The sequence below is a fragment of the Ambystoma mexicanum genome, chromosome 13 (assembly GCF_040938575.1).
Source record: "Ambystoma mexicanum isolate Mex_15411 chromosome 13, UKY_AmexF1_1, whole genome shotgun sequence".
Lineage (NCBI taxonomy): Eukaryota > Metazoa > Chordata > Amphibia > Caudata > Ambystomatidae > Ambystoma > Ambystoma mexicanum.
Genome location: NC_090938.1, coordinates 497,666,044 through 497,678,256, shown reverse-complemented (window position 1 = coordinate 497,678,256; position 12,213 = coordinate 497,666,044). Strand labels below are relative to the sequence as shown.

General features: G+C 47.2%; 1 protein-coding gene across 1 annotated transcript in view; it reads left to right on the top strand.

Moving 5' to 3' along the window:
• Positions 1-12,213, top strand: part of WNT9B (Wnt family member 9B) — a 63,664-nt gene that overhangs the window by 29,464 nt on the left and 21,987 nt on the right. The window contains exon 2 of the mRNA XM_069634159.1: positions 7,837-8,093. Within this exon, the coding sequence (XP_069490260.1) occupies positions 7,837-8,093 (257 nt within the window). The remainder of the gene's footprint in view (positions 1-7,836; positions 8,094-12,213) is intronic.

Genomic DNA, 12,213 nt, shown 5'->3' with positions numbered 1-12,213 from the left:
CTAGCCTCTGTTAGGAATGGTCTACATGCTCGGATTAGCCATCAGTATGGAGAGCCATTAGCAGAGTTTTCTGGTTGCTAAGATGTGCTCTCTTCTAGGTATGTTTAGGGCAGCTCTGAGCACGTTGTTCTGCAAAATCTGCAGTTTGTTGAGTATGGACTTATTAGCGCCTATGTAGAGACCATTACATTAGTTCAATTTGGACTTTATGAGTGCTCTGGCTAGTATAAGGCAGCTGTTGGATGACAACAAAGGTCTACATGCCCTGATCAGCTTGCCTGTGTAGGCAGTGGCTGGGCAGTCATGTTCACTTGTTTGGTTAGATTGGAGTTAGCGTCGAAGTAAAAACCTAGAGTTTTTACATCTTAGGCGATGGGTATGTTGTTCCCATCTATGCTGATGCTGGTATAGTTTCGGCTAAGTTTGTTTAAGTTGGTGGGTGAACTAACCAGGAGGATTTCAGTCTTGTCATCATTCAGGCAGAGGCCGTGGATGGCGATCCATGCCTGAGTGATGGTTTAGATTTCGTTTATCCGAGATGCATCTGTGTCATAGTTTCCTGATAGGGGTAGGAGTATCTGGGTGTCATCTGGGTAGTTGGTGTAGGTAACACCCAGATGGTCCAGTTTATCAAACAAAGGCTTTGTAAAGATATTATACAAAGTAGGCAAGACTCATGAGCCTTTGGGCACACCGCAGGTAATGGGTATAGGGTCTGCCGCTGCTAATGGTGAGAAGACACGCATGGTCATGTTATTGAGGAACGACTGAATCCAGGTGATGGCGGTGCTTGAGAAGTGAGCTGCCGTGGTGAGGTGATCACAGAGTACCTTGTGGTCGACCAGGTCCAACGCCGCCGATAGATCAAGGAGAAATAGGATGGCCACTTTTCCTTTATCTTTTAGGTCGTCAAGCTGGCTTTTGAGGTCAACAAGGGCCGTTTCAGTTCCATGCTGAGGTCTGAAGCCAGATTGTTGTGTTCCTAATAGTTTGTTTGTCTCTAGATAGTCTTGCATTTGCAAATATGCAACCCTATCTAGAATTTTTAATAGGAAGGGAACCGTAGTGTTCGGTCTCTAATTTGCCAGTATTGACGGGTTTAGCATTTGTTTTTTGAGTATGGGGAGTACCCACGATTCCTTCAGGTTGCAAGGTATGGAATTACTAGAGAATGACGAGTTGATTAGTTTGGTAATGAATGGAGCCAGGTCTCTGGCCGCATCTTTTATAATCTGCGCTGGACATCTGTCGCCTTGGCAGTTTGATGGTTTTAGTGAGGCTATAACTTTTTGTACCTCTGGTACAGATACATTGGTGAATTTAAAGCCTGATAGTTGATGAGGGGAGGCGGTAGGTATCGGAGTAGTTGGACCACGGGCGGTTAGTTGATACAGTTTGTCAGCTATTTTAGTCTGAAGACCTATGATTTTGTTGGAAAAAGCATTTTGGATGCTACACGTACAACACGTGACAACACATGAGAAAACATGTTAAGCAGTGTTCACAGTTGAAATGAAACACTCCCCATTGTAATTGTGATCGCCGCTTGCCATGCAATGAAGCATTAACGATGCCTAGCATGCAAGCATGTCAGGCAGCGTTTTCTCACTTTGCAATGCAGAGTGCAAATGTGAAGGGCAAAATGTGGTGTGCAAGCTTGTATGCCGCCTTTTGCCCTTTACATTTGCAGCCCGCAGTGCAAATGAGGCAATCTGGCGCAGGGACCTGGCTATGCCTCAATGCAAACGTACCAGTTCTCTGCCGTCATGTTACGTCTAGGAGCAAAATGAGCTTCTACGTGATCCAGAGTGTTGCTCCCGCTAAAGAATGTAGTTGCATATGGCATGGACACCTTATGTTACCAAATGGACTCTCGCGGCTGCAATCACACACAAACCCATGATTGAAGGTTTTTTTGATTCCTTTATGAAGAGACCAAGGTTCTGGATACTTACAGTACTGCTTTTGTTTGGCGCATGTTAGTAGCTAACGTGTATTTAGTTGTCAATCTCTTTCAATACATATCTATTTGAGAGAAAAAAAGGTTTTTGCACTGGCAGGACCTCAGTGTTGTCATCTGTGTGGTCAAAAACAAAAGCATCAAAAAAAGTCTTTGGCCACATTGCTATGGCCTTTCATGAAGGAACATCTAACTGTCCACCTCTTTAGGGTGACAGCTCAGTAGCTGATGCTCAACCTGAAGGGATATGCCCAAGAGCACACAGTGCGTTCAGAGACTGAGCAGAGACTTGAAATGCTGCCTGCTTCCAAGCCCAGGGCCCTAATCAGCCCTCCAGACTTCATGTTTGAACAGTGCTCTTTGTACTTGGGAAGTGTGCTTTGCACATTACACCAGGTACAAGCACATTTCAGCACCTTCTTGACCCAAGATCTATTTACCAACGTTCTATTACCTTGGATCAAGATTGCAACCGCGGCTCTCCCTTAAGTGTCGCCACTTGCTGCCGCGTCATAAGTTTTGGTTGCTGATATCGTTTAATGCATAATGTTTAATTTTCTGTGACTTTCCGAGACGGCCAGGAGGCTCTAGGCGGCCTGGGTGTTATCAGGGGCTTGCTAGGATTTGGCTGGCATGTGTGCCAACTTTAGATTTTCGCTAGGGCAGAGAAATTCCCACACCGAGCCAAGTGAAGCAGTCGTGCCCATCCCGTGGTCAAAACAATATCTTTTGCAGTGCATTTTGCAGCAGGAATTGCAGCCGTCTACACTGCTGAGCTCTCTTTGCAGCATTTTGCTTAAAGATCCCCTACTCCCCCTTACTAACTCCCCCACCTGACAAACCGTGTTGTCCTGCCCCACCCCACCCATCAAAGCATAGATGGCCCATTGCGTGGGTACCCTTCCCACTTTAAATTGAGTTTTACCCGCTAATTGTGCAAGATGCATGCTAACATGCCAACAAGCCTGAGCCCAGCGGGAGAGGAGATAGTAACACTGCCGCACCCAGTGAGGTAGACCAGCACGGCACTCAATCCTGACTTTTTAGTTTGGGCTATTTGGTGTCATAAGCCAAAACTATTGCATTAGTGTTCAGATAAGGTGGGATGGCATATGAGGAGGGCACACAGCCTGTAAGTGTTGTTTGATTATGTGCCCACCCATTGACTGCTGTGAGAAACCTGAAGGTGTCTCCCTGGCTAATCCCCGGGGATCTGTCATCCAGGTGGCCAGGACACAGCCATCGCTATGGGATCCAGTTCCTGGGGGTGGACCAGTGAGGGAGGATCACCTTGATGGGGGTGCCTCAGGGAGTGGGAGTGAGAAACCGATGGGTGAGACATGGTATACCCTTTCTTTAACACCTTATCCCATCCTACCACGTAGCATATTCCAAAACACTGCCCCGCCCTTCCCCCATGAACACTTTCGCACAACATAAAAGACAACGGACTAACACTAGAGCCGTTTACACACACCTGATGGCTCTTTCCCTTCCCCACAGGGATAAAAGGTGGAGCACAAGAGCACAAGACGAGCAAGGGAGACCGCACAATGCGAGAACTTACTCAGCACAGCAGTTCAAGAGGAGAGAGATGGTGAATATCAAGGGCGTGTCAAGGAGAGAAGCGAGCTTGCCCTTTCCGACCAAGACCCATGAAACCTCTGCAGATGGAAGCATAAGACTGCAAATAATAGCCAGCGTGTGTTGCAGCAGATGCCTACGGTACACAAGACCCTCCTCCGCTGATAAACAAGCCAGGGAAGGATGCTGGTCTCGGTAGTACCAACCTTGACTCCAAGGATAAAGAAAGCCAACCGGTTCATCACAGCCAGTGAGTCGAGGGGAGAATCAATAAGAAACCGGACTGTGTTGAGCAAAAAGTAGCCAACGGTTCATTTGAACTTTGAAAGATTTAAAGATATTATTGAAGAGAGAGGGGGAAAGCCAGCAACAGGGGAGGCCTGCATCACATGGGTGCTAACGCAGGAAACTCTGGGCGATTACCCGATGGTAGAGACTAGCTTAACCAGAGCGCCTTGGGAAGAGGCGAAAGGAGGTCAAGTGGTCATACAGGGGTCTTATAAAATCCTCTGTACTGTTGAAAGTCTTTGACCGGTAGATCATTGAGAAGCTAAGGGAAATTAATCCTGCATGGTGAAATGAGTGTATGAACAGAGTGGCACAAAATTTGTCAAGAGTGAACCCGGCGGAGGGATGCTGATGAAGAGGGGCAAAGTCTGAAGTCCCGAAAAAACAGTAAACTGTTTAGCAAAGGTTGGCTGAAGTGAACCCGACTGAGGGATTCTAACAAAAGGGTGCGAAGCCTGAAGTCCCTGTGAATAGAGTGATGTCAGACGTGAACCCGACCAAGGAATGTCCACAGTGAACTGTTTGGGCGAAAGCTGGCAAGTGTGAACCCGGCAGAGTGAAGCCGCCAAAAAGGGCAAAGCCTGAATTGTTTAAAAAGCCATTAAGATTCGTGATTGCAAGAAGAATTGGAAGACATGGGAAAGTGAATTGTCCCCATTGTCATTTGGATCCGAGCCCGGCCGAGAGAGATACAGGGGTGGGAAGTTACCACCCAAAAGTTGATTGGAAAAGGAACTTTTTATTTAGATGGTTGAATACAAATCGTGAAAGGTCTACGCCCGGAAGAGGGGGACCCAGGGTTGAAGCCATGACTCACAGTATTGTTGGAACAGAACTTTGGGTTTGTTTGTCGGATACATCAAGCCTCGAAGGCAAGAACTTTGTATTCACAAGAGACGTGGCCATCGAAGAACCTGATAGTAGCTGGTACAGAACTATCGGCTCGTGCTGGGAAAGCTTGAGCATGTGTTGTGCTCAGGAGATCCACTTTGTTACATGCTCAAAACGTGGGGAAGGGAGACCTCTGGCAATCGCATCCTGACTTATTATTTGTGAACACTTCTTTCTTTATTTAAAACCCTATCCCACACTCTTTCTGCAACTAGTTGTAAGGATTTGGCAATCATTTTTTTTAGGTCTTTTTATTTTGACACAAAGCCACAAGGACTGCTTTATTTTTCATTTGATGGTTGAAGCTTGCTCTCATCTTAGATTTAGGTTTAGTTTAGGAGTTTTCCACCCTGCATTTACAGTTTAATAAACAACCTTGAACTGTGATCACTTGTGTCTGCCTCTACTGTTGCCACCAAGAGTTCTTTACACTGCCCATGGCCATACTAATCCCTGTGGCCATTCCCACCCAGTTCCTGCTACTCCCTGCCCAAAACATTTCCCCATGGGAACTCTTTGAGATAACGTTAATCAAACCGTACTATGAAACTTTGCACTCAAAGTGCTTGCCAGTGTTTTTTCAAGCAGTCTTCTGAGCGTTAATGACTTAATTGGAGTTGTAAATGCACTGCTGGTGTAAGAAAAATGTCTTACCAGGTCTGCTTTCAGCCACTCGATTTATAACCACTCTGCATGTCCTTCACTGAAGTCCTGTTAAAACAAGCATTGGCAAAGCCAACAGTTGTGGTTTGTGTACAAGACATTTGCTAGGCACTGCTTTTAGATGCCTAGGTACTCGTACCATTTTGCACCTGCTACCATCGATGGCCAGCTAATACCTCATTAGCTATGCCTACAGAAAATCCCAAACTATTGGTATTGCCAATGCTTGTTTTTCCCCCGGTTTTGGTAGCCCGATGCAAATACTTGCAGAATCTCCAAGAGGGCAAAATGATACTTCGCCTTTATTGTTAAAGAGGAACGGGGGCCACTGCCCTTATGCCCCCATGTACCCGGTGCCTATTGTGGCTGCAATGCTGGTTCCCATACAGGGATGCAGCGCATACCAGAGGACGTTGTGAGGGGATGCGGGCAGGCTGCTGCCCGGGATGCCCCTGCCACTAATGGGATAAATGCACACATAAGGCCCAAGTGGTTTATAGTGAAAATGTCGACTGTCATGGGAGTCTCTTTGCCAGACATTAGTCCTGGTTACAGGAGCCTTACCCAGAGCTTTGGATAGTTCTCCTCTGTGAAAGCTAGTGAGCTAAAGAATCTGGGTAAGGCCCTTGTAACCAGGACTAATGTCTGGCAGAGGGACTCCCAGGACCTCCCCTTGTTTTTTTCCTATTTTAAGTAACTTTGGGTCTCACCCTAAGTTACTAGGGGAATCCAGACGTGGACCCCTTGCTCACTATTCTTAGAGAGGCACAGCTCCACCCTACTGATGAGGTCCAACCAGACCGAAACACGTGTCTGGGGTTGCTGTCGGTACTCGTGTTCAGAGGAGAATTGCCTAGCATTTCGGTGCTGGACTGCCCCAGGGCAGGACAAAGACTGATATGTTTAGGATATTTCTCCTCTGTGAAAGATAGTGGGCTAAAGAATCTGGGTAAGGCCCTTGTAACAAGGACTAATGTCTGGCAGAGGAACTCCCAGGACCACCCTTGCTTTTTTACAAGTGCACAGTGGTGCACATCCTTCCGCCTCTATGGTGGGGCTCTGCCAGCAGTGGCTCTCCATATTATGTGTACTATAGCTCTGTGAGTCCTCCTCTCTGACTATAGTGCCTGGCCCTGATGGGGGTTGTACATCAAAACATCTGGAGAGCCAAAGGTTGCAGACCCCTGGTCTTTGCCCGGAAAGCCAACATGATGGTGAGCATCCCATGCTCGTGCCAAAGCTTGCCAGCGTGGGTCTATCGCCAAAAGATGACCCGCAAAATACCTAAGCATATATAACGAGAACTGCACTGGCGTGGACAGAGAAGTATATGCCGCTGTTCACGGAAATAATTTTCGCCACCGTGAAAGTTCGTAATATTGGAATAATATCCAGTAGTAACTAGACTCGGTCCCTGCCCAAAATCACTAAAGGTGCCTGAAGTAGAGTCTCCCCACCCTTTTCGTTCCCTTGGTTGTTGCAATTGTTATCATCACTACTGTTGTGTGTTGGATCTCGACTGTTGAAAAGTTCTGCGCACCAGTGTCTGCGGCTCTCTCCTCTTATCTAAGTGGCTTGGCTTCCTGTTGCCTTCATCCCTCTCTCCTCTAGCTCTCTCTCTTACCCGTTTCCTTCTTACTTCACTTCTGTTCCTCTATAACACTCTCAAGAGTGGAATCAGTGCTACAACCCAATATCACACAACCCAACCTTTGAGCGAGTGCTGGTTGTCACAGTGGTTCCAGTTCAACGCAAACACCTATACACTAGGAGCTATGAGACCTGCAGCTCATGACACGTAGGACAGTGGTAGAGCGCTCGCTTTGACATCCGGTCAGAGCCTGCAGAGGAATCCCGGCAGGGCCAAACTCAACCTTTCATCCTTCCGAGGTCGATAAATGAGCACCACACACCGTGGGTAACCAGCGCTCAGATGCCTGAGCGTTTGCAGCGCTATATAAATGCAAAAAAACAAAACAAACAAACCCATTGCCAATTCCACGAGAAGGGTGGCACTCAGCAAATAGAACTTTCTGTGCAGGAAGGCTGCAGTGTAACGTCATCTTGAGGGATTGGAAAGGGTACGCGTACTACTCAGTCATGTCGACCTCCATCAGTTTGAAAAAGTGGTGAGGTGAACGCCTCTCTAAGCCCTGTACCACAATGAACCAGCAGGCACCACACCACTCTACAGGGTCACCGACGTGGTGCCCGACACTGCATAATATTCGGTAGCATGTACTGTAAAGCCGCATCACACCAGGGTTTCAAGATAAATACTGACTGTGTAAAGGACTCTGGTTTAGATTCACTGTATTCCAATGTACTTTACCAGGTCATCCTGAAAGCATGGAGTGGATTTTCCTCTAGAGGACGAGACTCATAGTCTCCTGATCTATGCTGAGGCATTCAGCCCATTAACGGTTCCATCTTGTTTCCTTTGCTTTCAGACTGACGAGTAAAGAGGCTCTGACCCACTTCCCTTCACCCGGACCCTCCCCCAACCCGTCGCTTCGGAGGGAGCACCTGAAGCAGTGCGACCTGCTGAAGCTGACCCGGAAGCAGAGGCGGCTGTGCCGCAAAGAGCCTGGACTGGCCACCACCCTGCGGGATGCCATCCGCCTGGGCCTGCTCGAGTGCCAGTACCAGTTCCGCAACGAACGCTGGAACTGCAGCCTGGAAGGCAGGGTCAACCTCTTGAAACGAGGTAAGACTTGTACAATATTATATATATATATATATATATGCCTTTATTTTGATTTGTGCAGCATGCATAGCGCTTCCATGGAAACCGGAATTGTGTGCTCATCCCTTATGTGGGCCCTTTAGGCAAAGCTACATCATATGATATAGTCAATTTGTGCTGTATTCCAGAGTCTTCCAGAACTTTCCACCGCTAGCACCTACTCTTGTACATTGAAAAGGGATTCCTCACAGAGTGTCAAAACTTCTGACTCTTCCCCAAAGTTGGACTGGGTCACAAAATTGGGCCAGATACCAGTGAAAAAGTGTGCCACCGTCACAAATGACAATTCATTTTTCATAACGGAGCATTTGAGTAGTGCCAAAAGGGGAGTGTTCTGGTAAAATGTGTTGTAAACTGCATTTGAAAGAATATTTGTTGAGAATAAAATGGTCAAACCTATTAGGTGCAGGGTGAAGTAACTCATCAAGCGAACCCACTTTGGCCCGAAAACAGAACCACTTCGATAAAAAAAAAATGGTCTCACCCTATTATGTTGGGCCTACACTTCAGCAGGTATTGCCCTGTTGCCCATTAGGCCGATCCCAGCCTGCCCTTCCCACAATGCCAGTGGGAGGCCATTCTCTTTCTATTTTTCCATGTTCAGCAGAGAGGATGCCCCTCCTTACACTGTCGGCATGTGCCCATCCTTCAGGCCTCTTCTATAGTGCCCACACGTGCCCATTCTCTGAGGTTTCCCAGTAGAGATGAAGCCCATCACCCCACTGCCTGCATGTGCCCATTCCAGAGGCCCCTTCCCACACTCATTCTCTAAGGATTCCCAGCAGAGATCAGGCCCCTTCCCTACACTGCTTACCTGTTCCCCTTCAGGTTTCCTGACAGTGTGACAGTGATTAATACTTCCCTATGCTGCATACCTGTTCCCTTTCATGTTTCCTGGCAGTGCGCTACTCTTACAAACACTTCTTACCTGTCTCTTTCATGTTTCCTGGCGGTGCTCTACTCTTCCCTAGACTGCTTACCTGTTCCCTTTCATGTTTCCTGACAGTGCGCTACTCTTACAAACACTTCTTACCTGTCTCTTTCATGTTTCCTGGCGGTGCTCTACTATTCCCTAGACTGCTTACCTGTTCCCTTTCAGGTTTCCTGGCAGTGCTCTACTCTTTCCTACACTGCTTACCTGTTCCCTTTCAGGTTTCCTGACAGTGATTAATACTTCCCTATGCTGCTTACCTGTTCCTTTTCAGGTTTCCTGGCAGTGCTCTACTCTTTCCTACACTGCTTACCTGTTCTCTTTCAGGTTTTCTGACAGTGCTATACTACTGCTTACCTGTTCCCTTTCAGGTTTCCCAGCAGTGCTTTACTCTTACCTACACTGCTTACCTGTTCCCTTTCATGTTTCCTGGCAGTGCTCTACTCTTACAAACACTGCTTACCTGTCCCTTTCGGGTTTCCTGACAGTGCATACTACCGCTTACCTGTTCCCTTTCAGATTTCCTTAAAGTGCTCGACCCTTCCCTACACAGCTTACCTGTTCTGTTTCAGGTTTCCTGGAGGTGTTCTACTCCTTCCTACACTGTATACCTGTTCCCTTTCAGATTTCCTTGCAGTGCTCTACTCTTCCCTACACTGCTTACCTGTTACCTTTCAGGTTTCCTGACAGTGCTATACAACTGCTTACCGGTTCCCTTTCAGGTTTCCTGGCAGTGCTCTACTCTTCCCTACACTGCTTACTGGTCCCCTTTCAGGTTTCATGGAAGTGAACAACTCTTCCCTACTCTGCTTACCCATTCCCTTTTAGGTTTCCCGGCAGTGCTCTACTCTTCCCTACACTGCCTACCTATTTCCTTTCAGGTTTCCTGGAAGTGAAAAACTCTTCCATACACCACTTCCCTGTTCCCTTTCAGGTTTCCTCACAGTGATTAATACTTCCCTATGCTGCTTACCTGTTCCCTTTCAGGTTTCCTGGCAGTGCTCAACTCTTCCCTACACTGCTTACCTGTTCCCTTTCAGGTTTCTTGGCAGTGTTCAACTCTTCCCTACACTTCTTACCTGTTCCCTTTCAGGTTTCCTCACAGTGATTAATACTTCCCTATGCTGCATACTTGTTCCCTTTCAGGTTTCCTGGCAGTGCTCAACTCTTCCCTACACTGCTTACCTGTTCACTTTCTGGTTTCCTGGCAGCGATCAACTCTTCCCTACACTGCTTACCTGTTCCCCTTCAGGTTTCCTGACAGTGATTATTACTTCCCTATGCTGCATACCTGTTCCCTTTCAGGTTTCCTGGCCGTGCTCAAGTCTTCCCTACACTGCTTACCTGTTCCCTTTCAGGTTTCCTGGCTTGGTCAACTCTTCCCTACACTGCTTAACTGTTCCCTTTCTGGTTTCCTGGCAGTGACCAACTATTCCCAACACTGCTTAAATGTTCCCTTTCAGGTACCCTGGCAGTGATCAACACTTCCCTACACTGCTTACGTGTTCCCTTTACTGGTAGTCTGCCCTACACTGCTCACATGTGCCCATTTACCAAGGTTCCTGGCAGTGATAAGCCCCTCCCCACGGTAACTGCATGTGCCCACTTTTGATTCTCCCTCTTCCTCTTAATCACAATACCCAGCATGTGCAAAGTGGCAAAGGCTTTCTTGCAGTGGCTAGTCCCCAACTTTAAGGCCCACTCCCCTTACCACTGCAGTAGTGTGAGCAAGGTCTGACTGGGCCATACAATTGTCTCGGGCACAAATGAAAAAGCGGCCCACAGTTGCAAATGGCGATTCATTCCTTTTGTGACACTGTTTGAATAGTAACCAAGGGGACGTTTTATTTATTTATTTTTTTATTTGTATTTTCATTTGTAAAGCACCTAAACCCTCAGGCACCAGGGCGCTGTTGCAGGCCAGTTACATTTATGTACGAGCTTGATTCATACGAGGGGTATAACAGTAAAGTGTTAAAGTGATAAAGTAAAGTATTAAAGTGTGATGCAATATGTGCATTTTAATGAACATTTAGGGCCTCATTACACGGAAGGCGGTGATCCAGGGTGCTATTAGCACCCTGGACCATGCCGGTAAATTACTGGCACCGCCTTGGCGGAAAGGGGATTTACCGCCCCATTCCAAGGTTGGTGGGGCGGTAAATCCCCCTTCCGCCATTGCCCTTCCCCATTCCCATTTCTGCCCCATAGGGCTCTATGGGAATGGGGAAGGCGCTAATTACGGCACCGCAATTTTGCGGTGCCGTAATTAGCTCCGAGGTCCCTTAGCGGGTTGGTTTTTAACGCCTACAAAAAGCAGGCGTTAAAGTACCAACCCGCTAAGGGACCTCGTAGTAAGGCGGTAATGGTTAACGGTCACCGTTACCATTAACGGTGGCCGTTAACCATTACCGCCTTCCGTGTAATGAGGCCCTTAGTCAGCAACACAAGCTAAAACTACTAGCCGCAGAGTGAATTAACTCATCAAACTGGCCCAAACTGGCCAAATAAGTGGCCCAATTTGAGCAAAAAAACTGGCCCACTCCAGCATTTTATGCTTTTGGTTTAGCCATGAGCCTATTGTCCTATAGACTAGTTCAAGCCTAACAAAACCCATTGCGTGGACATTTCGAAGCTATGCATGCCACATAACCTAACAAAGTAAACGTTTACGACAAAACGTTTAGATTATATGATATACATCAGTTGAACAGTGTGATTCTGGCTGGAAAGCTTTGCTTAAGAGTAAGGCTTTCAGAGATTTACTGAGTCTCAAGTGAGTAGGTTCAGATCCCAATTTACGCGGTGAAGGATTATTCCACAACTCAGCACCTTCGAGGGCGAGCATTTTGCTTCTGCCCCCAATGAGTGAGTCAGTTTCCTGGGGATTGTGGTTCCAAGTTCCAGAGCTCTCTGGTGAAGACACAGAGGTTCTTGAACTCAATCCTTTGTTGAACTGGGAGTGTACTTAGTGTGAACAACAAAACTACAGGTCACAGAATAAAGAGTACTGTAGGTTAAAAAGTAAGGCCCGGCTGAGATTGTCCAGCAGGACCTGGTGCCAATTGACAGCTATGCTTTTCACCACAGTGACCCAGTTACTTTCACAGTTGTCCTCATGCATACATTATTTGGAGGTGTCTGCATTCT